The sequence below is a fragment of the Eleginops maclovinus genome, chromosome 15, assembly GCF_036324505.1.
Source record: "Eleginops maclovinus isolate JMC-PN-2008 ecotype Puerto Natales chromosome 15, JC_Emac_rtc_rv5, whole genome shotgun sequence".
NCBI lineage: Eukaryota > Metazoa > Chordata > Actinopteri > Perciformes > Eleginopidae > Eleginops > Eleginops maclovinus.
In genome coordinates this window covers 19,595,112-19,620,969 of record NC_086363.1, presented here as the reverse complement: position 1 = coordinate 19,620,969, position 25,858 = coordinate 19,595,112, and the positions used below count along the sequence as shown (strand labels likewise).

General features: G+C 41.4%; 1 protein-coding gene across 2 annotated transcripts in view; it reads left to right on the top strand.

Annotated features, from left to right (window-relative positions):
- bach2b (BTB and CNC homology 1, basic leucine zipper transcription factor 2b) overlaps positions 1-25,858 on the top strand; it is an 87,289-nt gene that overhangs the window by 41,994 nt on the left and 19,437 nt on the right. The window contains exons 1-2 of one of the 2 annotated variants that reach the window (XM_063901828.1): positions 6,228-6,283; positions 16,796-17,050. In XM_063901828.1, coding sequence (XP_063757898.1) covers positions 16,808-17,050 — 243 coding nt within the window. In that variant the 5' untranslated portion in view covers positions 6,228-6,283; positions 16,796-16,807. Of the gene's footprint in view, positions 1-6,227; positions 6,284-16,795; positions 17,051-25,858 lie in introns of those variants that run through there. The other variant, XM_063901826.1, reaches the window with a different exon arrangement.

Sequence of the window (25,858 nt, the reverse complement as noted above, 5' to 3'; positions counted from 1 at the left end):
AGATAATGAGGATCTAAAATCCACACCTAAACGTTATGCATCTGAACAAGATGGCTACACCATGATTGCGACCAATATCCCCCTGTTCCATGCCCTGAATGAGATGCCCATTGTTCTGGATCCAACCAGACTGGATGAGGGTGGTGGAATAGAAGAAACACTGAGGAGGAACATGGCACAGTACCACCAGAGCTGCCGAGATCTTTTCAAGAACACCAAACTGGACAGGGCAAGAAAGAGAAGGCTTTGACCTCAAAGTGCTCTATCAGAAGAAGGGCAAAACGAACATAAAGAGCCAGCATCAGAACTGAGATATGCCATGTACATGAAGCGTAACAAAAGACTCAATGACTGTGCTAAAACTGCAAATGACGGAAGGCTCCTGAAAGTACAGAGTGGTGGAGATTTCATAGCACAGGAGCTCAAGTTTGACATCCCTGTACAACAGAGAGAGAGCCTACCTGAGAAATGTTGAAAAGAGTGAGCAGAGCCAGCAGTGGGATGTCCACCCACTGGCATTTTCAGAACTAGCAACATACAAAGTGGAGACCAAATTAAGTTCTGAGGGGCCTGCAATATTCAGACTTGCTGATATGGTCAACCTGTACAAACACCATCTAGAACAGCTGGGTATGGAGACACCGGATGTGAACGCCACCAGACTGAAGGACACACTGTTGGCTGAAATACCTGAGCTGGAAGCTCACAAGAAGGGAAGAGATTTCCTGCTGGCTTTTCAAAACGATGTAGGCTTTGCACTGTCACAAGCCTCTGACTAGAGTAATGCTATGACACTTACCAAAGCAGCCAAGATATTGAGGAGACACATGCTGGACCACAAGTTTTCCTTCTATGGAACCTTCCATGAGGGATGTATTGAGGATGCCATTCCACCCAGCCTTCTTCAATTTGTAGGCATGATTGAACACAGGGCTGACATCAAATCACAACTGAGATTTGGTGCCTCCAAGTCAGACCTTGCAGTTGCACAGCTCCTGTAGTATAACTGCTACACAAGACACAAGGAAGGAGCATCGACTCACAGGCATTCCAAAGATCGGGAAACACCATTCCCCATCTACATGGGAATGTCAATATATGCCAAGACTAGGAAAAGGATGCTGGTGACAATGCTTCATGAACATGGCCTTAGCATTTGATATGACAGAGTACTGGAAATGTCTGCGCAGCTTGGAGATGCAATGGTCAACAGGAACAGAGAGGATGGGGTAGTCTGCCCACAGGTTCTGAGGAGAGGGTTGTTCACCACAACAGCCATGGACAACACTGACCACAACCCCACTGCAACAACTGCAACCACCTCTTTTCATGGCACCAGCATCTCAGCTTTCCAACATCCAACCAAAGACAATCAGGGTGAATACCGTGAACCTGTGAGACTTGGAGAGGAGAAGGTGAAGACAGTTCCAGAGCTGCCTGACTCTTTGTACATGCCAGGCATGCAGTGGAGGAGGGGAGCAAGGTCCTGATGGTTAAGGCCAGTGACACAGATGTCCTCATCATAGCAATCAGTGTTCTGCCTCTCATTCAACGAATTGGTTGGCTGCAGTTGTGGGTGTCCTTTGGCCAAGGATGCAACCTGAGGTGGTTTCCAATACATGACCTTTACACCTCTATCGGACTAGAAAAAAGCAAAGGAATACTCTTCTTTCATGCCTTCACTGGTTGCGATGTTGTTTTAGGCTTCCGCAGCACAGGGAAAAAGTCTGCATGGCAAACCTGGGATGTGTGTGTTGAGGCATCTGATGTCGTTGCCATCCTTAAAGTCATGAATGAGGATATGAGGTAACAATCCAAAGTGAGAGAAATGTAGTAAACAGAAACCTGACTGCACCGATCTGTGTATTGTTGCCGACTGAATCTGATAAGTACCCACCAACAGCAGGTGATGATGATCTGGAGGTCCTCAAGAAGTTTGTGGTGACAATGTATGACAGGTCCAGTACAGTTGCATGTGTAGATGATGCCAGAGTGGACATTTTTGCTCGGAAACAGAGGCCTTATGAAGCCATTCCTCCAACTCGTGTAGCATTACTTCAGCATATCAAGCGTGCTGCCTATCAAGCAGGCTGCTACACTTCTTCGGACAGGAACCAGGAACCAGCTTCTGCTGATGTGTCAAGCGTGCTTCCTATCAAGCAGGCTGCATATGGAGTCAGACAATACTGCCCCGAACAGAGACACAGAGTCCTGCTGACTGGGGATGGACAAAGAGTGGAGATAGATGGAAGGTCTTCTGGACAACACTTCACAACCTCCACCCATTGCAGAGATTTGCCAACAGCTGACCAAGTGTGGAAGCCATTCAGAATGCAAAGGAAGGTGCAAATGCTACGGATATGGTCTTAGCTGCACAAGGCTATGTAGCTGCAAGTGTGAGGGTTATGAACAGTTAAAAATCCCTATACTTTTAGACACCAAGATCATCCAAATTGATCAAAGTGGTGAGATTATGTGTCAAATGTCCCCATTTACAAGTCTGCTTGGCGGCCATCTTGAAAAATGGGCAGCCATCATGAATTTCAAATACTTTTTCAAAAGAGTAATGTCTAAGTAGTATTTGTACCAAGTTTAGTGCTTGTTTCACTATTTCAACGATTGTTTCACTTATCTGCTGCACTATTACAAGTTTGTATGGCGGCCATCTAGGAAAATGGGTGGCGATCTTGAATTTCAAGTGGCACGCATACTTTTTCAAAAGAGTAATGTCTAAGGAGTATTTGTACCAAGTGTGGTGCTTGTATCACTATTTGAACGATTGTTTCACTTATCTGCTCCACTAACCCAGAACTTCGCATGTGTACAAGAACCTTCATTAATACAGGTTCTTTTCAGACCAGAATGTGTGATGTTCCTTCGCATCAGAGACTTTGGAAAGAGGGGGGTGGGAGTGGATGGAGGTGCAAACCAAGCACAACACTTTGACAAACCCCTTCCCTGCACCACATGCATTGGTTGGTTTGGGCTAGAAATGGTCTTGGTCAAAGTGATGAGAATTCTGTGGTTCTGGTTAAGAAGCATAACATTTCTTAACCAAAGCTGACGAACATACACATTAATCATACTATAGCTGCCTGAAGCAAATACTTGACAAACTGACAGTGAAGGTTTTGCAGATACATTTGGTATCAACATAACAGTTTTAAGATACTAATGTTTCTGTGACTGGACTTCTTAGCTATTGGGAATGTGATTTATACAACACAATAAATAGATGCGTAGTTAATTAGAAATTAAGTTTGACTGTTTCTTGAACCCTGATCTAACCACTTCACTGATGATAGATATGATTATTTCTATGTTTGAGCAACAGAGAAGCTGGATGTCAAAGTTTCTGCACTGAGAAAACTGAAATGTTGACTTTATTTAAAGTAGCTTTCAACTAACTAATACAGTTATTAGAAATTAATCTATTTAATTAAAGTCAACATTTCAGTTTTTTCAGTGTGTAATTTAAAGACATGATGTTGTGTGTTAGTTCACCAACTGGTTACACACTCCAGTCCCCTTCCCTGTGTGTGTGTGTGTGTGTGTGTGTGTGTGTGTGTGTGTGTGTGTGTGTGTGTGTGTGTGTGTGTGTGTGTGTGTGTGTGTGTGTGTGTGTGTGTGTGTGTGTGTGTGTGTGTGTGTGCGTGTGTGTGTGTCTGTGTACCCATATATTTTCTCCCTTGCATCACTTCTTAAATTAGCTCCTCTATGCTGTGTGTGTGCTGCTGCCAATGGGTCATCTGACTCGCTATGGCCATTCTACGGCAGGGTAATGTGAGTGAGCTCAGCTTCAAGTGTTGGAACATGTGAATATTTTGCAGCCCCCAGCCCCCCCGCCACCCATACTGGCCTCTCTGCAGAGTAAACTGACAACCACGGCTGCCACAGACCCCACCAAGCACTGCCTCCATGGCACACAGGTTTGAATGTAACCTGTGAGAGAACAAATCTGTGAGATGAAATTATATTTTCAAATATCTTTAGGTATTTTTAAATAACAACGGATCTGTTTTTCTAAGCTCTCTCACCAAGATCAGAAAATGCATTTTTTCACAATCCACAAATAGTTTGTCTATCCCAAGGGAGATTAACATTTTAGGAGGCATATAAACTTCAGGTAATGTTTGAGTTTCTTTTTTTGGGGGGGGCAAATGTTTTTGGGGGCCATTTCATTTTAGAAAAAAAAGGAATATAAAAAATACTAGTAGTAAATAATAATTACAAAGAAAGGATTCAAAACAACATATATGAATCAAAGACGTGTGAATGGACAATTTTTCTTTAATATTGTTTCAAGGCAGGTTAACAAGGAGCTAAATCCCATCCAATCATATCCGGCATACTAATTTGACAAGTTTGTATCTAGTTCCTTTTTTAAAATGTAAGAATGTTTTTTAGAAGGTATCAGGCTTTCCTTTTATAGTGAAGTTTAATTTTGCTAAGGCCAGACAATAAGAGTGGTGTTGTCATTGTGAAACATCCAGAATGACAGCTTGTTAAAGTAGAGAACAAGAACTGCAAAGTGCACGGTTAAATAAGCGTGTTTGCTGTGAGCTGGTCTTGTGTGTGGTCTTTCACGGCAGCTAGAACTGCAGAGCAAGATGTGACACCAGTACATGAACATATAAACAAAGAAGAATGTGATGTGAAAAGGCGCCAGCACGGCGTCCAGCTTTCAGACATGTTGGATATCTCTGTGCTTGTCCTCTGTGTGTTACAATCAGTCGCATCAGGGTAGATGTTGTCTTTCATCTTCCTCGCAGCCCGGCTCTGCAGCCCTTTGATCTCAGCGGGATATTTATACCATTGCTCCGGTTTTGCACATGTGTGCATATTGCTACAACAACAAGAGCTCTTGCATGAATTTGTAAAACTTGAGATATTGCACATGCAAGATCAGTGTGTAAAAGACAGCTTTTCTTAGCCATATCAACAGAACTGTACCCTCCAGCCCACACACACACACACACACACACATAAAAACATGATCACACGCACACTCACTCTTAGCTTTGCACACATACATCCGTACAGACGTGGCTTTTGAAGGTTTTGACGTGGGCGATGCCTCTGTGTCAACTCTTTCCTGTGGGGAGACTTTCCACTTGCCTTTTTTCCATGCGTGCTTCGAGCGGGAGCTTTTTATCAAATTTGACGGTTGCATTTTAACTTCAAGCACACACTGAATGTATTGTTTAAAATTAAAGACTTCCTTCCTGCCCCCCAGTCTTTACTCCATAGGTTTCTACCAAGCCTCATTAATAATGCAGCACCTAATCCAGTCTTGGCCAGACTCATGCTAGCAGCCCTTTAGCCTGCCAATCACTGGCCTAATTAACATCAAATATAAAGCATTATTGTTTATATATTATTTCAATTTTATTTCCCTGTACAGCATTTAGCTTTGGATCTGTTTATCTTACTCTGTTGTACAACATCTACTTGAATCCTGAATTTCTCCCCCCTTGTGTCTTTGAATATTTTATGTTGCACTGTGCGAAAAGCGTAGAACTTGCCATTTTCATGCCAACAACGATGCTGAAGCTATTGTGCATTTGACAATAAAGCCTTTGAGCTTTTGAATGAATGAATTAAACTAGTTTTCTTGCAATAGTACAGGAAGAGGTTCAAACAATGCTGTGCAGGTGTACTGGTCATTGTCAGTGCAAATATCAAGCACGCGATCGGAAATCCAATAACATCTACTATTCATTTCACATTCAATCAAAGATGTATGTTTGTCCTTTGTGGTGAGTGTGCTGCCTTGCAGTCATGTATGGCTGCTGTGGTATTTACATTACTTAAATATAGAAACCAAAATTGAGTCTGAGTCATGTTGAGGAAAACCCAAATCTTGGGTAGACAGGAAATCAAATTGTCCGACATTGCTGAGACAGAGCTGAGACATGGCTGCAGACGCTGAAAAGCGAGGCCCGGCTATAGATAACCTCAGTGTTTCTATCACATGTGCAGCACGTTACCATATAAGACAGCAATATGACTCACCCTACTCACTGACCTACTATGTGGGAAGTCATGATTCATGCAAGCTGCATTTAAGCAGGCAGGACCCAAAAATACTCTGGCATGCCATCACACAAACACATACACGACTATCACACACACACTGACACATACCTCACTTGCTCAGTCATACTCACCACCCACAGACACTGATAGGCTCAGAGGCTGCCGGTAACATACAGTGAGAGACATGAGAAAGTTGTCAGGGCAAAGACTGGAATAACAAGATGACTGGACCTGCCTTTTTGAGGTAATGCCAATGTATGTGCGCAGCTGGGGCTTTGAGGCTTAATTCTGTTTGTGTTGATGTGATTCTGAATAGATATGAAGATGATTTCTGATATACTAAAGTCAACTTTGTTTCAATGCAACAGGTAGCTTTAGTTGCAATGCATTTTAACATACAAATAATTCCTCCAGAGCAAATGTAACTTTGCTTAAATGGTCACGTGTCTTAATTTTGAGCAGTTTTTTTAATTAGTCAGCAGAATATTTCTATAAATAGATTCTGGAGTGCTGGTGTTGTGATGCCAGAGTCCAACATCTTAAAACCTGTGGTCAAGCTAAGAGTGCTAACCTGTCAGCATCATCGTTTGATGGATCAAAGGAGTTGAATCTATCAGAGAGTTTTTGACTCCAGCTCTCACCCTGTAGTCTTGGCTCTTTCTGATGTCAAAGACATAAGCCTGAATGCATTTTTATGATGGCTGCTCTGATAATGAGTTTCTTAGGATGTAATCCAGCTGTCTTTGATGGTTTCCTTGCAGCTTGTGCTCCTCCCTAATTGTTTCTTTTACAAGGTAAATCTCCATGGTGTTTTGAGTATTGACTCACATGGTCAAGGTCACTGCCTTGACCTTTCCATGGCTGTGGGTTGAAGCAGCTCTGGTGTTAATTAGGCCGACTGCAGATATATGCAGGTTTGTGCTAGAGCATTCTTGGCTGTGCATACGGAAATATGCTCTCACAGCCAGACCCATTCATCAGTGTCAGCATTAGGAGCAAAGCATGATGGTCAGCAGCTCACTTCAACGTCACCAGGGTTACGCCTGTCACCTGACCACCCAACCTGACCTGGCTGTTTTTGAGGACATCAGACACATGGTCCCTCCTCCGCTTAGACATTTAAATGAGATCCAGGACATGATTCAGAGTCCTGTCGATTCCTCGTCTCGGGGGAGCTTTGGGTTCAGGACTTGATGCTTTGTTGTCTTTGCTCAGTCCCCTGATCGAAGCCCACGGAGGAGACAGTATTGATTTCTATCTAGATAGTAAAGCACATGATCCATTTATAGATGGACTTAAGCATAACAACTCCAGCCTGAGGTGACTGTTTCCTCTATGCGATGTTTACCTTGAACTTTCAATTAGTTATGTTTTGTACTTGATCACTCATGCTTCCACCTTCCTCAGTATGCAATCTGGTGAGCATCAGCAGCTTGTCTCTGAAGTGTCTGCATTGCATATGTTATCTGAGGATCAATATAAGGAACCCTTATCAGCAGTGCAGAGAATGAAGAAATTAAGAAACTGAAAGCAGTGAATCTTTGGTGGTGGAACGCAATCTTCTCTTTCAATCTTTGTTTCTTCTGAATTTATAAAAGGTGTACTAACGAGCCCGAACGCCAGGCTTTCAGTCTATGAGACCCAAAGCTGCAGAAGGGAAACACACTGAGTAATAACAGCACTCCACCTTTTAGTACTTGACGAAAACAGCCTTTTTTTAAAGTCTTGTCGGTGTACATGTATTGGTATTCATGGGGTTTTGCAATGGTGACTTAAGCCTCTGAGGTCAGAGAGTTGTGTCAACCCATGGACAACAATTTACACCTTATAAGGTCACAACATGACAGGAATTAACATCATTTATAAACTGAAAGCCTGGATTGTAATCACTTATTCACACTAGTTTAATAATTACATTCATTTGGAGTGTAAAAGCACCTTTTTTTTGACATTTAGATGTTTTGAATGTGAGGAAGAGGATTGAAAGACAAAGATAAGTGATGTAAAAGCAAAATAGCCAAGGAGGCATTTGATTAAAATGAGTAGCTCCATCCTCATTAACATCCTGTATTGCCTCCCAGATAGACCAATCCCAGTTTAATCAATCCCAGCGCCTGATATCCCTGTTGATGCTTGTAATGAACCATTAACACGTTTCTGATGATCTCTGCAGTTCTCCCTGCAGCGAAGCACCCTCCTGGGCATGATGAGCACCACCTTTTGATAAATACTGAAAGAGATGGTATGCATTTAATGCACGACTGGTGCATTAAATGTCTTGTGTACTACATAGAAATATGCTTCAAGATTCTGGTACCAGCCTGAATATAAAGTATAATGTTGTTTAAACATTGTAAAATGAAAATATTTCAAATTTATTGAACCTTTTCCAGAAAGTCTGCTAGTGAAAGTGTGCTCGCTTAGCCTTGGTAATACACATAACAGAAACCTGCAATGTAGACTGTTGGTTTGGAGTTTTGGGGTTACAGAAGTGGTTGCATTATGGGAAATGTACTGTTTTCTATGCTTGATAATAGGATACAAATGTACCGGTAGTACTACCAAATTGTAAACCCAAATCCAATGCCATATACAGTCTTTGCTTTATTTCATCGAATACCGGCGATTACCTTGCCACGCTAGTGCAAGGCCCTTCTGTTGCTATGTTTTGTGCTTTCTGCTTTATCAGCTTTAAAAAAAAAAAGAAAATGTCATAGCAATTTGAAAAACACTTGTACTAAAACTAACCTGAGGGTATGGGGAAGCAGAGAGTTTCCCATGAGGAAATGAAAGACCTCCAAAAATATCATGTCAATGCAAGTTACATTCAAAGACACATTACTGCATGAATGTTGTGGCTGAAAATCATTTTTGCTTTACTTGCAAACAACAAACAGACCTTGAAGTGGATTATGATTTTCATTTACCTCCTACCATCATCATCATCATCATCATCATCATCATCATCATCATCATCATCATCCCCATTCATGGTGAAATTTGTCTTGAAAGCCTTGTAGTTCTGAAAGGACATTCCTCACTGTGGCCTAATTTGATCATTCCAATTAAGACGGTATTCATCTTCAGTGTAATTACAGTCACCTGGCAGGCCCCCCCTCTGCTGTGCACAGCGTTAATGTTGGTCTCTCTCGGACTCTACTGGCTCGGGAGATAATTTGGTAAGATGGTAGCAGCAGAAGTTAAGACTAATCTTGTTTATGACCAGAGTGAATAATGAATATATCAGCCCAATAACAAAAAAATAATTGTCCAACAGTAAGCTGTCCCTGCGTGTGAGTTCTGTTATTTGCTCATCACTCGCAGCTGGTGTTTATGAATGTGCCTGTGGGCCACATTCTGCTCCATGTATACCCCCCTGTTAGAGGCTCTGATCTGTCAGGAAATTATGGAATTATGGAATATTACTTGTAGAGTACATAAACAAGGTAAAAGCTTTCATACTATGCTTGAGCAATGGTTGGTGAGGTCCAGTAGACGTTTACCAATCAGCAGGTTGGTGGTTCTATTCCCAGCCCCTGTAGTCAACATTTTGATGGATCTCAATCAGAAATCCCTTATTAATCACGCAGTGGGAAATTTAGTGTTACAAAAGTAACGGTACAGTGAATATGAAAGACAAAAGTAATGATCATTGATTGACGTATTGAATAAAGATGGACTTAATCAAATAAAAACACAAATCAAGTAGCAGGTCATTTTGCAAGGCAAGTGAACATATAAAAGTATTGAAGGAGCCCGTAACTTTAACAAATTGTAAGTAAATTGAGATCAATTGTCAAAATAAAGTGTCATTGGTGGTATGGCACAACAGTTTTATTGTGTTGTTCTGCCAGGGACTGTGGTGGTGGGACAGGCTCCCTGCTGTAGTAAGAACGGACGTGTGGAATCTCTCCATGAGAGACCGTGAAGGGAAGCAGGTTGTCCCTGAAGGAGCTGAACAGTGGACATAACCTCAAGTTGCTCCTGATGGCTTGTGTGTGAATGTTAGAACAGGTGGCACGTTGGATGGAAGCCTCAAAATAACTTTGTGAAAGGGTGAATGCTGACTTTCATGTTAAAGCACTTTGAGGGCTCACACAGCCTGGAAATGCGCTACATAAATGCATTTACCACGGAGACACAAACAACATGCTTTCTGCCTATCGCTGTGCTGTAGATGTAAACAGAGAAGTGCAGAAGAGGAATGTGTTGGAGTCATTGTTGCTTCCTGACTGCTGGATGATGTGTTTTTATGGAGCGATCATGACTCTTCCTTTCGGGACTCAGCAGTTTGTCCGCCCTTGCTGCTTTTTATATTTTGGTCCCTCATCACCCAGCGCGGCCTCTTCCTTACACACCCTGCACATTATTCTGCTGAGGCCCAGGGAGAGAGAGGACACACATCACAGAGCACATTATGAGACACTGTCACACACCACCCGCCCACCCAACCACCCCTCCTACTTAAAGTCCCAAACTAAGCCTGCGTCATTTGATACAGCGAGGCCAGAGCTGACTCAAACATGCTGCGGCTCTGTGCACCTCATGGTTGACAGTCTTAGTTCTGCTCATCTGATGAACTGATGCATTGTTAAGTGGGGGGGAAGTTATCTGACCTCCCCACAAGGGAATCTCAGCTGTGTTTCCAGGGCAATAATCAGTGACAACAATCTGCTTATGACCAACAACAAATGAAGAAAAAGTGGCTCAAAGTGTGTGGTTTGCCAAATATTGCCTTGTACCAATTTATAAATTAAATGTGAGGATGGAAAGGTTGGGGGGAGGGACAAGCAGTTTGAAGAAGTGCTATTTTCTTTAGTCAGTTAAAGCCCTTCTCGATTAACATGTATTTTTAAATTTAGCTACTAAATCTTTAATTTACCAATATATTGTTAATGACTTTTACCTAAAGGTCAACAATTTCAGAAATACACTTGTGTGTAGAGTGTGTTGTTTCAGTTGATGAATAACAATCCTGTGTGTGGGTTAAATACAGAGCTGGCATCTGGTTAGCTTAGCTTAGCATAAAGGCTAATCATTTCCCCCTAGAAGAACAAATTGTAATCTTTACATTTATGATTTTGTACAGATTAAACAAATGGGATATAATCAGTAAGCTTTAGAGGTGTTAGTAAATGTATTTCTTAACTTTGGACAGGGTCAAGCCAGCCGTTTCCCCCCTGGTTCCAGTCCTTAAGCTAAGTTATACTAACCATGTCCAGCTCTGAGCTAAACACACACACGCAACGCTTATTTTCATAATAAGCGTTGTCATAATTGTAGATTATTTAAGAAATGAACATTTGGAGCTAAATTAGAGTCTGAATGGATAAAATTGTATGTCGAAAACACCGTAAACCCAACACCAGACGAATGTTAACCACAGGGTGGAGGCGCACTAAAGTGCAGCATCTATTTACCTCTAAATGGGACTATCGTGTACAGAATAAACATCATGCTGTATTGAACAAGCAAATGAGATCATATACTTCTTAAGGAAATATGTATGATAATGTTAATAAGGTAATAATCTGGTACTTTTCTTATTGACATCTATATTATGGGACCTCTTTTCGCTTTTAGCTTTTTAGCAATCAATCAAACCAAGGACAGTTAGGCAATAGCAGGTACTCTGCTCCTTTCCACTGCCTGTACTGTATGGCAGTGAACATATACGTGCACCTTAGCTCCTCATATATAACCGTCTACAGGTCTGTAGCCACATGAATGTTGCTCAGCCTCCCTCAGATCAGCAGCTCTCTCCAGGAGCAGCCAGTGGTGAACCCTGCAGTCAGCTCCAGAAGACTCATCACCACCACGCTGTGCTTTCATCTGCGCAGGAATGTTAGCAACTCACCGAAAAGATTGGCAGGATCAGTGTTAGTGTGGCAGAAAGAGCTGCCGTCAACAACTGACCCTGGAAGTAAAAAAAAAAAGAAAGAACAAATATTTTGCATCCATCAGCAGTTCTAATCAGAAACCTTCCACAACCTGCTATTTTGTGGTGTGTTTGTCTGGGTATGGGTGTGTGTGTGTGTGTGTGTGTGTGTGTGCGTGCGTGCGTGCGTGTGTGCGTGTGTGTGTGTGTGTGTGTGTGTGTGTGTGTGTGTGTGTGTGTGTGTGTGTGTGTGTGCGTGTGTGTCTTGTTTGTGTCCTCCTTGCATTTTCCTCCCACTGTAACAAACCATCTGAAGTGAAGCGAAATGTGCATTCCAGTGTAGAAATAGCATGTTTGGATTGCTCTGAACCTCACAACCGCATCTGGAAACATTATTCTTGGAAGACAGGTCATTATCATATGAAGCCAACTGAGAAATGTTTGGTGGAAAAAAGCAAACAGTTAGAGCAGGCAGAACCACAGGAGAGGCTGGACTGACATATGTTCCACAACAACCCCCTCAGAAGACTGCTACAATCAACCGTTTACTACTACTCTGTAATATGGCCTAATATTAAAACGTGTTAAAGCAGTTTATGGCAAAGTGTAGCTTTGCAAAGCCAACCCACATTTCTCACTTCCCTCAGTGCGGACTAGTTTCAGTAAGTATTTGTGTCAGATGTCATTTAGGCTGTGCAGTAAATAGAAGATGATTGACAGGTTGATGAGACATCAGTGTGGCCCCTTGTTGCACCTGCTAGGACGAAGAACCACTGCACCGTGATGAGGCTTTGCTTGTGGTTTGATAAAGATGCTGACTAGTCAGGAAATGCTCTCAACTGTCGCCCGAAATCAGTTTCTTTACAAACCTGAGGTCAAAAGTAGGTCATCCAGTCACTGAGCATATTTCATCTGAGGTGCCTGGCCTACATAGGTAGTCATGACATTTGAGAGTGTTAAAAAGTGACACGTTACATCATAAACTGAAACACTAAAGCTGGCTTGGATCACTCTGGCCTTCAGAGTGTGAAGTGGCTGTTGTCCAGATGTTTTCCAGTCTCTTTTTTAGGCTCAGCTTATCCAAGACTTATCATTTGATTTATCGCAGGTTGTAAGGGATGTCCTACCTTTCCAAAATTCCACGTTTAACCCTTAGTAAATACTCTTAGCAGATACAATACATTTTATATTGCAAAATATATCTCAGACTCGCATTACATTAAATTCCATGTGTTGTATGGTAAATATTTTTATACCCAACAACTTTTCTATAAGCTGCAGCAGTTATACAATGAAATTCCTTTTTATTGCTGGGTTTTCAAAGGTTGTACTGCTGTATACAGACAGGATGCTAGCTGTGGTACATTTCACAAACGCCTTAGACAATGATTTCCTTCAGCACTCTTGGGATTTTTCAAATTGATTTATTACATATAACGAAAAACACATTTCCACCCCGTGGCTTCAAATTTACACACTGAGAGGCTCCTGTCTTTACGAGTAGAGAACTTGTTCTATTTGAAAGGTGAAGACGCCTGTCAATCTACATTTTCACACTAGTAGTAACCAGTCCACATCCTATGGATTACCAAATCATATGGCTCGGAGTCTCCCAGATAAAGAAAAGGTGATTCAACAGATTAAGAAAAGGATTCTGTAATGGCCAGTCATGGGCAAGTTACTTCCAAAATGTAATACAGTACATATTACTTATTACTGTCTTTTTAAAGTAATAAGTTACATTACATTATTACTGTCTCTGAACTGTAATGTGTTACACTACTTTTGCGTTACTTTTGAGTTACTTTCACCAAAATAACCGCAGAAGTATGACTTTAAATGCTAAAATGTAGTTTATTGCAGCTCATTAATTAAAGCTATCTATGGCAGTATGCTGAAATCAAACTCATGCTCCGTTTAAGTGGGCTGGATAATATGTGATACCGGTAACATGACGTCTCTGTGTGTTATTAATAACAGGTTAGTGGAGCCTCTGCACGGCCCTGTGACCTGCTGTATATGAACGAGTCTCTATTCAACGTTAGCTCACCTTGTCATTGGTGTGTTAACGGGGATTTGGCTGACAAGCTTTCTAATAGCCGGCGATTCCACAGAGGACAGAGGCTGCATATCTTCAACACTCTGCCACGAGTCTCTGAACTTCTCGGGCTTCAAGCAGCAGACTCAGAGACAGTTACCTTCTGTTGCTTCGGCCTGCACATACTCCTGTCTGTTTCATTTCTTTTCTCTGAGCCTGCAGCTCTGCATTGTGAATCTGTTTCTGCAGCCCTCTTAACCAATAGTAAACAGGCTCACTGAGTTACTATTCTACCTGCACAATTATTCCTCTGGTGTCAGAATGTCTCGCGATGTTTGTGATTCTTAAAAACAAAAAAACACATTTCGGGTTAAAATGTGTTGTATCTGCGTTACTGAGAATTGTAACGGCTATTATATTACCCACATTTCAGAAGTAATGCATTACACCCAACACTGGTTATGGCATCTGATGGCACTCATCTCTAGATGTTGGTTTCTTTATTTACATGAGAGAGGATAGCTGTGTTTCCTCATTTCCAGTTACACTTCTCCTCTTGCTAAGCATTTTTCATACATGGAAGCATGAGTCAGTGAGAGCTTTCTTCCTTGGTAACACCAGAGAGTTTCAACACATAAAGCATGTCCTGGTTAGAAAAACATATTAATAAATTAAAAATTAAGGTATAAGAAGACTACATTGCTCATGAACTGTCAATCAATTACAGTCAAAATCGAGCGGTTATCTCAGAATATTTTTTTTCCAATCCAAGAGAAATGTCATGGACTTAATTAAATAAGAAAAAATCAGTGTGTAATTCCATTTATTAGATACAAACAAAACACCAGTGGAACATTTTGTAAGCAAATATAATTTGCAGTGTTGTATAAAACTAGAGAAGAAAGGACAAAAAGGCATTATTTATTGAAATAGCACATATTATCTCAAGGTCAGAACGATTCTCTTATTGAGGTGGAGTTTGACGCCTTGGAAGCTTGTATCCCTCATTCTGGGAAAAAATAAATAACAGACAAACAACCTCTGTGGCACATTCTCAAGTTTCTGTTTCCTAAATGTATTCTGTAAATAATAAACTTTATTTATATGGCAACTGTCATAACATAACATGCGGCTCAGATCGCTTCACAAGAGAAAGGAATCATTAACTCTGGTATTTAAAAAGGTAAAAAAACAACCCAGGTATTTTTAGATTTTCTTATTTGATTTGATTTATTTTGGACGTGTAAAACAATAATACAAATAATAATAATAATAATAATGAAATGAAACTAAATAAGTGTTGATACTGTACCAACTTAAGCAGATTCAAATTGATAAACAAAAATATTAATGACTTACAAATTATATGTAAACAAATGATCTACCTAATTACACATCCGAAAAGGAGTGGGAAGAAGTTTACACTTATTTAATCCCACCCCTTCTCCCAAAAAACATTTACATTTTTTATTAAAAACAGAGATAGAAACATAAAGCAGTATGACAAATAACAAATAAATATAAAATAATAACAATAAAGAAGTAAATTAGTTTGTGTGTAGGTTATTTAGTGATTTACACCATTGTATGTATTTTGTATGTATTGTATGTACATGGGATCTTTTAATGCCACCAAAACACAACATATTGCCTGATAAATTTTGCTTCACAAAGGAGTAAACTCAGTACAATCAGAGGAATGACCTCTAAACTTATCGATTACCAGGTTTTGCATATATGAACTAAAATGTTGAAGTAAAAATGTTATGTTTCAGTTGATAGAAAAATGATCTTACATACATTTCATAATAAAGCATGATCAAACCAATGCTTCCCAGCTGTAGGGCGTACAGTTCCTTTTGACTTGGAGCTCCCTTAGCTGGAGACTGAGTCTTTATTGTAGGGTTAAAGTTTTTAAAAGCAAACGGTAAAATTCCACTTTTCCTTTCAAAGCTGCAGATATGCACTCCTGAGTGTAGTCCCAAAGTGACAGTGTCAATAGTTCTCACTCTTGGCTACAAAACAACTCCTGTGCTATCATTTGGCTTCTCATCCTCTGAACGCCTGTTCTGATATTCTCTTCCTCCTGCTGATGTTCTCTCGCTGAGTGTGTGTCAGCTGCTCAGAATACCTTTACAGTGAGTCGTTGTTAGATTGCAAACACATGTGGATCTGTAGAGCACAGTAACGCAGAGACAGAACTTTACACTGCAGCCTCCCAGCTCCCTTTATTTCAAATCTTTGGTTTCTAAATAAAAAGGATTCTGTGTGCTTAAACTCAGTCAGTCTTTTGTGAGTCATGCATGCATATGTTATGTTTGGCCACGCTGAGCAGGTGCATGCACGTCGGAGGATTTGCACTTTTGTAAACAAGAATATTTTTTATATTTGTACACAATCTCCCTCATCTGCACAGCTTTCCACTTTTCCTAAAAATACTGCACATATTTTATTTTATTTTAAATAGTATTTTGTCAAAGTATACTATACAGAATTGTTCTATATTTCATGTAAATAATGTTCTATATTTGTATAATTTATTTTACATTTGGGTTGTTTTTCTTACAGTTTATCTTTGTTAGCTGTGTTAATGTTTGCGTCATATTCACCAGGGCAAATTCCTCATATGTGTAAACCTACTTGGCAATAAACCTGTTGCTGATTCTGAAAAAGTTGCTTTCTTTTAAAATTAATGTTAAAGGGCGAGCCATGATGTGAAGCAGAGAGCTGCCGGCTTGTGTGTGTTGAATCATGAGGCGGGGGCTGATGTCAGCCCTGCGGTATGCGCTGGCTGGGTTTGGCTGAAAGCTGACCCCCCTCTGTTGTGCTTCTATTTCCAGGGCGTGAGCGGAATGTCCGTGGATGAGAAGCCTGAAGCCCCCATGTATGTGTATGAGTCGACAGTTCATTGTACCAATATCCTACTCTGCCTCAACGACCAGCGGAAGCAGGATATCCTGTGCGATGTGACTGTCCTGGTGGAGGGCAAGCAGTTCCGTGGGCACCGGTCCGTGCTAGCCGCCTGCAGCGAGTACTTCCTGCAGGCGCTGGTGGGCCAGGCCGAGAATGGCTTGGTGGTTAGCCTTCCGGAAGAGGTACGTCTATGAAACACACTTTGTCCTTGACACTTTTTAATATCCGTGCGTCGAAGTGCTATTGATCTCTAGACAATGCAACATTAAACTCCACTCTGACAGCAGTACAAAAGCAATACCAATCAGCCTCTCCACACCTTCATCCTCAGCAGCACAGTGATGTGTGACCAATGGACTAAAAGCACCTCTTCCCTGAACTGAAACGTTGACTTGAATTACATGTAAAGTCAACAGATTTCACATACCTGTTTTTATGTTAGTTGAAAGCAATCCTTTTAAGTTGAACTAGATTGAACTTAATATTATTGCTTTCAGCTAACCTCATACAGTTAAGTGAAATTAATTGACATAATACATTTATTAAAGTCAACATTTCAGTTTCAGTGTATCCATCCTACAACTTCAGTGGAAAAAAACACAGCTTAGAATGCAACCATTGATTGCTTGATGACAAAAAAAAGCAATCAGATGTCTAAAACAGGATGACCAGGTTCTACTTTCCTGCATCAAGACATTTCTTAGGTTTTTTTTATTCTTTGTTCACCGTAGAGGGATGCAAGAAGCTCTCTCTGTCAATATAGAACCCATTTAATATAAAAATGTGGTTGACAAAATGTAACCTTGAGCTGCAGCGGCATTTTATTCTGTTTCCAGAGCCTTTTGCAGGCATGATATAGCCTAGCAGGAAAACCGATTTTAATTCATGTGCCGCCCACTGGAGGACAACGACTCAGTTAAAGGTGTGAGGAGTGCATTATTGAGCCTATAAGGCTGTGATTGCCAATTAGCACCTGTCAGCTGCCTGCTGCCGTTGGTGGCAGGTAGCGCTTCACAGCGAGATTAACGCCACCTCGGGCTCAGCGCTCATCAGGTTCAGCAACGCTCCTTACTCTTGCCCACCTCAGCTCTCACTGTCAGCTCCTCCACAGAGCACATGATGAAAGCACCCCGCTGACGTATTGATGTCACACAGCGACACACACACATACGTGTACATGCATGTGCTGCTGTGAAAACTGGGGCACATCCCGCATCTGCTGTTGCGTCGGGCTAGCGTGCATTAATAAAGTAACACCTGTCAAACGACTTTGTGACTACACTCAATGAAAACGAAGTCAGCGTCAGATTGTCGTCTTGTATAAAATGAGCATCAGGGGCCTTTTTTTCACTCCTTACCTCAAAGAAGGACCGCAGGGAACGGCTTCTAGATACTGAAGGTAGCATTTCTTTCATTCACCCACTGCAGGCATGAATAAAACATGAGCTGCCGTGTGTTTCAGGTGTGAGAGGGAATGAGGAAAGTAACATCTCTCAGTGAGTGTTTCTTTAATGTGTCAGAGAGAGAGCTGCTCCTGGTGAGCTTCAAACCCTCCTCCCTTTGTCCCAACTTGTTCACTTCAACCACGTTCACACTTTTGTCTAAATTGCAATACAACTTATAAGATCAGTTTAGTAGATTTATTCTGTCACCAAGGAAACTAAAGGTGGTTATAGCACATTCAACAACACCCTGCCATTGAAATCTTACACTTTGTAGAAATGTAAAAACACATTTAATTCTGTTTTCAAATGCAGTCTTCACTTTCACTGATAATATTCATGTCATTAACTAGCTCAAGAGCTCATTTAATAATGTTTTATATACACCGCCCGGTCAAAAAAAAAGGTCACAAGCCTGTGGGGGCAGTGCTATGATCTGGGGTTGCTGCAGTTGGTCTGGTCTAGGTTCAGCAATATGCCCAAAGAATGGGGTCAGCTGACTACCTGAATATACTGAATGACCAGGTTATTCCATCAATAGATTTGTTCTTCCCTGATGGCACGGGCACGTTCTAAGATGACAATGCCAGGATCCATCGGGCTCAGATTGTGAGTAGGTGTGTTCAGGGAGCATGAGACATCATTTCACACATGGATTGGCCCCCACAGAGTCCAGACCTGAACCCCATTGAGAATCTTTGGGATGTGCTGGAGAAGACTTTGCGCAGTGGTCCGAGCCTCCCGTCATCAATACAAGATCTTGGCAAAAAATTAATGCAAGACAGGAATAAATGTTGTGACGTTGCAGAAGCTTGTGGAAACGGTGCCACAGCGAATATGTGCCGTAATCAAAGCTAAAGGCGGTCCAACAAAATATTAGAGTGTGTGACCTTTTTCTTTTGCCAGGCAGTATATGATCAATTTAATGTCCTATATATTTGTCTTTATATATTTTGGATTTAAAATCTTAATATATCAAGTAACTAGTATCTAAAGTTGACTTTTTAAAATTGATTTTATTTATTATTTTATTTTTCTTATTTGGCAACAGATTAAACATAATTCTATTAGGTTAGTTGAAAACAATAATATTAAGATTTCTGCTTTAAACTAACTTTACAAATATATTTTTTTTAAATACATTTTATTAATGTTAACATTTCATATTCTTTAGTGTATCAAACACTGGAATATAATTATAAAGCAGCATAAACCCGAAATTAAATAGAAAATAAAATAGAATCCAAGATTATCAACAATTTGGCTTAGAAACACAAGTTACTAATAAGTTATTTATTGTATTTATTTTAATTTAAGGTTACATTTTCCTTTGAATAGCATCCTGTGAAGTGCAGCAGGAAGTAGGCTACATCTCCAGCTGCCAGTCCAGACAGTTCCCATTCGCATCATTTCATTAAAGTGGCTAGTCAAGTTTTAAGGTCCCTTTCACCCTTGATTTACGGTCAGTGACGGAGCATGCTGACACATCCCTGCTTCATGTCTGATCGCCGTCTCTGATGATGGGGGAGGCTGGTTCTGCTCAGCCTTGAGCTGTGGCACGGGTCATGGGGAATACTCCTTCAGCCGCTACTGAAGTCTGCCACCTATGTGTAAAAAAAAAAAATAGGAAAGGCCTTGGCTGCTAGTGGCGAAAAGAGGGGGGAGGTGAGTGCGGATGAAATGTGAAACAAAGACCACCTCCCCCACAACCTTCATCACTCCTCTCCCATGGCCCGCCGCCCCTGGAATAGCCGGGGCTGGCGCTGGTGAGTGACATCATCTATATCTAATGTGATTGTGGGCTTGCAGAGGGGCAGCCAGTTTCATCAAGGGGCTTTGTTGGCCATCACATTATGGGAACAAAACAATCCTGCTTTATCTCGGCGATGCTGCGCTCCGGGCCAGCCGGCAGGGGGAAGGAACAGAACAGCACAGCGTTCACACACACACACACACACACATACACACACACACACACACACACACACACACACACACACACACACACACACACACACACACACACACACACACACACACACACACACACACACACACACACACAGTGTTTCTCTACATCACATTTCTTGTGAGTGTAAGAACAAAGAGGGATTCATAAGAACCAGCGTGCCACCGAGAGCCCTCCACTGGAGAGGAGCAGTCATCACTGTGACAAACAGAAATGACCTCCATATATATGGGGCTGTGTGCAAAGCTGTGACTCACCACTCACTGCCATGATCCCAGCAGACTGCTGTCAGCCAGCTCTTAGTGCAGCATGTTCCTCTGTTGTCCTTCACGAGAGGCTGATGTTGAGAATCCAATGATCCTCACCACTGGACATTTGAACGTTAATCCTAATTAGTGCTAAACGCTTATTAATTGTAGTAACAATGTCAATCTTTTTGTTAGCCTGAATTAATCAAATGACCAATGAAAAAGTCATCCTATTGAGGGGCCACTGAACTGTGCTGTCGTATGGAAACGTTCTGACTGGCTGGAATGATGGATTCCAAAGCACTGTGGGGACAGTGGAGGCTTTTGGAATGCCACAGATCATCAGGGCTACCTCTGAGTGTTATTCTGGAAAAAGGAGAGAAAGCACTGTGATTCGGCAAAGCACTGGTTCACAGACCTCAAACCACCTCCTGTTTGTCTGTTCTTTCCTTAGTCGTGGGCCAGGAAACATTTTTCAATTTAAAAGTAAACACACATAATTATGTTGTTGGTTTTAAAAAGAAGGCTGTCCACCTGCAGTGTCACCGAGGATTTTGATTTGATGTATTTCCACAACATTTTAAGTTCTGCTTGTGGCTCCTCTTAACATTACATTTAAAAATGTTCAATAGAATAATAAAATGGCGACCCAGAAACAAATAAATAGTTCTTATAGCTTTACTTAGTCTTAGCTAGGGTAACCTCCGTATTCCACCGGGTCCGTGATAAAAATCACCTTGTTGTCTCCTTCGCTGGTTGAGGGGGTGCACCCAAAACCGGCTCCTTGTCCTACCCCCATCCCTCTGTAGTCTTTAAAGTAGGAGAAGAAATACCAGCGTTCTCCTCCTGTTTACAGGTGCTGTGTGTAAATTATATAGCATTATTATGATAGTGAATGCATTTATTTTACAACTAAAATACAGTAATACATCTTTGATTCATGTCATTTATAACTGGAGTATCACAATTATTATTAACTTTTGTCTGTAGGCTACAACACAACAAAATGGTTTTGTTCCGACCTCCGAAATGCCGTTCGGAGGTCGGAACAAAACCGTGGCGCAGACGGAACACGGTGGAATCCCGGCGATAGGGTTAAGGTTAGGCATGTAGGGTTTAGAGATCTTCAATTGCTCTCCACACTTAGATCCATCAATCAAATCCAAAGGTATTCAACACACCATCCATTCAGTCAGAAATCTTCAACCAATCAATCAATCCAGTGTGGAGGGAGTTCAGAGTCCAGGTAACATTGAGATAACTTACTACTTCAGGCCAGCTGCCATACTATGTCTATTGAAAGCTGGCAAAACTTAAGTAGAAGCTAGTACTATATAGTGTACTTGAAACCAATTAGTAGCAAGATTGGAAGATACATGTTTTGGTTCAAATCAATAGAAGTCCTGGCCCAGATAGCTGCATATTCGCTGGCTCCACTGAAAGTGCCAAAATATCAGCCATACCCTGCGACTAGATTGACGTCAGGTCGACAGCTGATGCATTTTGAAATCGCCAACATCCTGAGGGTCATTATACATTTAGAAAAAAAGGTAACCCAACCAATAGCCTTGATGCCCTCGTCATAAAAATGACAGCACTTGAACTTGTAAATGACCTACTGTATGTCGAGATCAACCTGAGTACTGACCACTTGGGGCTGAGTAAATAATGCCTGAACTCTATTCAAAGCAAAAAGTAGGGGGGCGTTGTTGCAGCAGTCATAAAACCTTGGGGGCACGACATTGGTTTCATTCACAATGACCATGATCTCGCCCTGGCCCATTAGATCTAGCTTCCTACTTATATAGACCTTAGCCCTAGAGGTAGCAGGTCAGATTATACTCATATCTGGACTACCAAAATACATGCTGTTGCTCAGGTATGAGGTCTAAAAGGGCTGTAGACTGCTGCATGTTGAAAAGTGACAACCATCCACCATTTTAGGTCAAGCAGTTGACCTGCTAATCTTAGGGGGGCATCACTCAGAATAACCCCACATGGAGTGACTGGCCAGGACTCTCTAACAGAAGAACAGCCTATTAAACAGATGGTGGGAGCCTTCCTTGAACATGGGGGGTTGGGTGGTGGAAGATGAAGAGGAAGTGGTGGAGAGAGGAATGGAAGTAACGGCACTAATACCCAACACCCTTGGTCCAGCAGGGAGTCTCTCTTTCTCCGCCAAGGAAACTTCTCATGTTATATGGACTGCCAGAGAAGATGCAGGGTTCTTTGTCTCGGTGTGAGCAGAAAGCCTACCGAGCCACATTGTGATCCCCATGTTTATGCTCTTTGTAGTTAACCTTCAATCCCAGCACAGTTAAGCAGCTATACACCCTAAATATACCAATAAACAGACTTTGATCAGCCTGGGATTAAAGACCTATCATACAGCGTGGTGGACAAAACAAGTGCTGGACACAGAGTGTCATCAGACGTGGTAATGTCCTTTGTACATTTGTACAGTCAGAAATAAAACAGCGTAAACACAATCATGGTGTTTGTTAAACAGTGTAGAGGTGGGGTCATGTCCTCCATGTCTGGAATGTACAGTAAGCTGCACTGAGGGAGGATTAGGCGTACACTATCTGATCCACACAATCCACCGTCGGGGGGGGTTACTAACCCACAGCTCGGCACCAGGGATGTCTGAGCTGCTGCTTCACTGAGGATGACACTTTCCTTACCTTTCCAAATCTCTCAACATCACTCCACTGGCTCACTTCACACTGAACCTGTCAGTAAAGATCTATAACAGCATGTGTGTAAAGGCTTTTATTCTACTGTATTGCATTAAGGAGTTATGTTTGGGATTTATCTTTAATATTTTTAAACTGCATGAGTGTTTAAGATGTACTATCATTTGAGATAAATATTAAAAATAGTTCAGGTCCAAACTTTTCCCCCTTTAGGAACTAATGAACAAATCTGTGTTTATGCTCAAAAGAGTCACTGTGAAGTTGGTCAAATTCTATTAATCTGTAAAAACTAGATGTTCCACAACCAATCATGCAAAACACATATATTTAAATCATGTGTTTTATTGACATATGCATTAAAGCTTCTTGAGAATTGGTAATTTGAGTATGAAAAAACATGAAAATACAAACAACCGATTAAAGAAATCCAAGACAACTAAAATCAAACATATATAGCTATTGATTTTAGTACATTTAGCTCCCTAACGAAATAAAAAACGTGTGTTCACAGTGATTGATAATCTAACCAAAGGAAGTTTTGAATTATTTATACCAGACAGAAATTAATGGAAAAAAATTACTTCTCGGTACCAATCATATAATCTTAGGTGCCACATGATGTTTTGTAAAGTATGTTAAAATATTTGATTTGTAAATGCTAATTTTTGGTGTGGTAATAATAAACTATACTGAGTTACATTGCAGTGAATTTCTAAAGTGACGCAAGCTTGTCAGAGTTTAACTGACTTTAGCCAGTAATGATACTGTGATCCTCCATTGATCAGCATAATGTGTTTCTAATGCACGCTGTAGGAAGCTGTCCAGTTGTCTTAATAACATAATTTCCTCTGGCCACAGAGATATGCTGTTGTGCAGCAGGCGTTCTCCTCTGCACACTTCCTGTCATTTCCTCCAGGATAAAGCTTAACCCACAGTGGCGGCATGTCAGCGTACAGTACAGTGCCTGCTTGATCTCCATTAGCGCTGTGACTCAGGCTCCTTTTTTTTTGTCTGCGAACACAGAGGTTAATGTCAGGTTACTCAGCACATCTGATGCTGAAGCGTCAGCTGCTCCCTCCAATGGAGACGGAGCGTTTCCTCTTGCACTCCATTGCCATGCCATGTACTCATTAGCATGCATGACATGCAGGAATTCACTGGAACACATTTGCATAAATTAGCCATCTCTTCCACAGAGGCGAAAGGCCGATGTAGGAGAGGAAAAGGGTGGAGAGGGAGGGTGTAGTATTGCTCAGCCTGTTAATGAAAGGCTGTTTTGGCAGGCTTCCCAAAAATGTTATGCAAACTGACCGGCTCTGTGGTTGGCCACTGCCATTAATTTCCTGCCCTATAATGGTATCGTTAACCAAACATAGAGCAGAGCCCTCTTATCCTAAAAAGGCCCCAATCTGTCATGTTGATGCATTCCTCTTGTTGTCTTAATTCTGCTGCTAACAGAAGTGCTGCTAACAGCTGAAATGCTTCATGCGTTCGGATAATGATTAGGAAACTCTGTCTCTGCTCCCTGTCTTCCTCTTCCTCCTTTAACAGTTTCATAAGCTGTGAGTGTTTCCCTCGCTGTTTCATTTTCCTCTGTGCTTGGTCCATCCTCCCTCATATTTACCCCCCCGCCCTGCGTTGCTCTCTTTATGCTTTCCTTCATTAGGCTGCTGTGCTGGTTGTAACAGTGGAGTAATCACATATGGTGCAGAGCACACATAAAGATGCTCTCCCGCAGACAGCAGCTGCTGATACTAGCTGAAAATAGATCCCTGGTACGCTCAGCACTTTCTCTCCAGCAGCTTTACTGTTTATCAGCAGCTCTGGACCCAGCCTCATTTAAGCTGCCACTGCTACACCATTACAGTGCGTGTGTGTGTGTGTGTGTGTGTGTGTGTGTGTGTGTGTGTGTGTGTGTGTGTGTGTGTGTGTGTGTGTGTGTGTGTGTGTGTGTGTGTGTGTGTGTGTGTGTGTGTGTGTGTAGAGAGGTAATATAGTAAACTAAGAGTACACTGGCTCATGCTGCTAGAATGGTTTGTTTTTTGTGAGCTATAAAAGATCATACTGTATTTCAATCATCATCATACAACATGCAACATATTTCAAATACAGAATTCACTTTGACAAAAAAAAAAAAAGACCCAATGCTGAGGAACCTTCCAGCTGTCAGGCTTAACATGTCCATGTCGTCATGAACTGTGCTGTAAAAACAGGAAATATAAAATGTTAAGAGGGGTAAACACAATTGATTACCATATGACGTGTTAGGTATCAACCTTTAATAAGCATTAGATTTCTGTGGTCCATGTTGGTTTGTTTTAGATGTTTGGTTTTCATAAATAATATAAAATCTTCATAATTCTACCTTCAATTGGTGTCTGTGTGTGATGGCTCCTAAAGCAATAAAACATGGTAGTAGGTTTTATTTAAGTTGCAAAATAATGAGTCAGATCGTTGAGCAAATTAGGTTATTGCTAGACTTTTTGTGCAATTTGTTCATCAAGTGAGAGTGTGTGTGTGTGTGTGTGTGTGTGTGTGTGTGTGTGTGTGTGTGTGTGTGTGTGTGTGTGTGTGTGTGTGTGTGTGTGTGTGTGTGTGTGTGTGTGTGTGTGTGTGTGTGTGTGTGTGTGTGTGT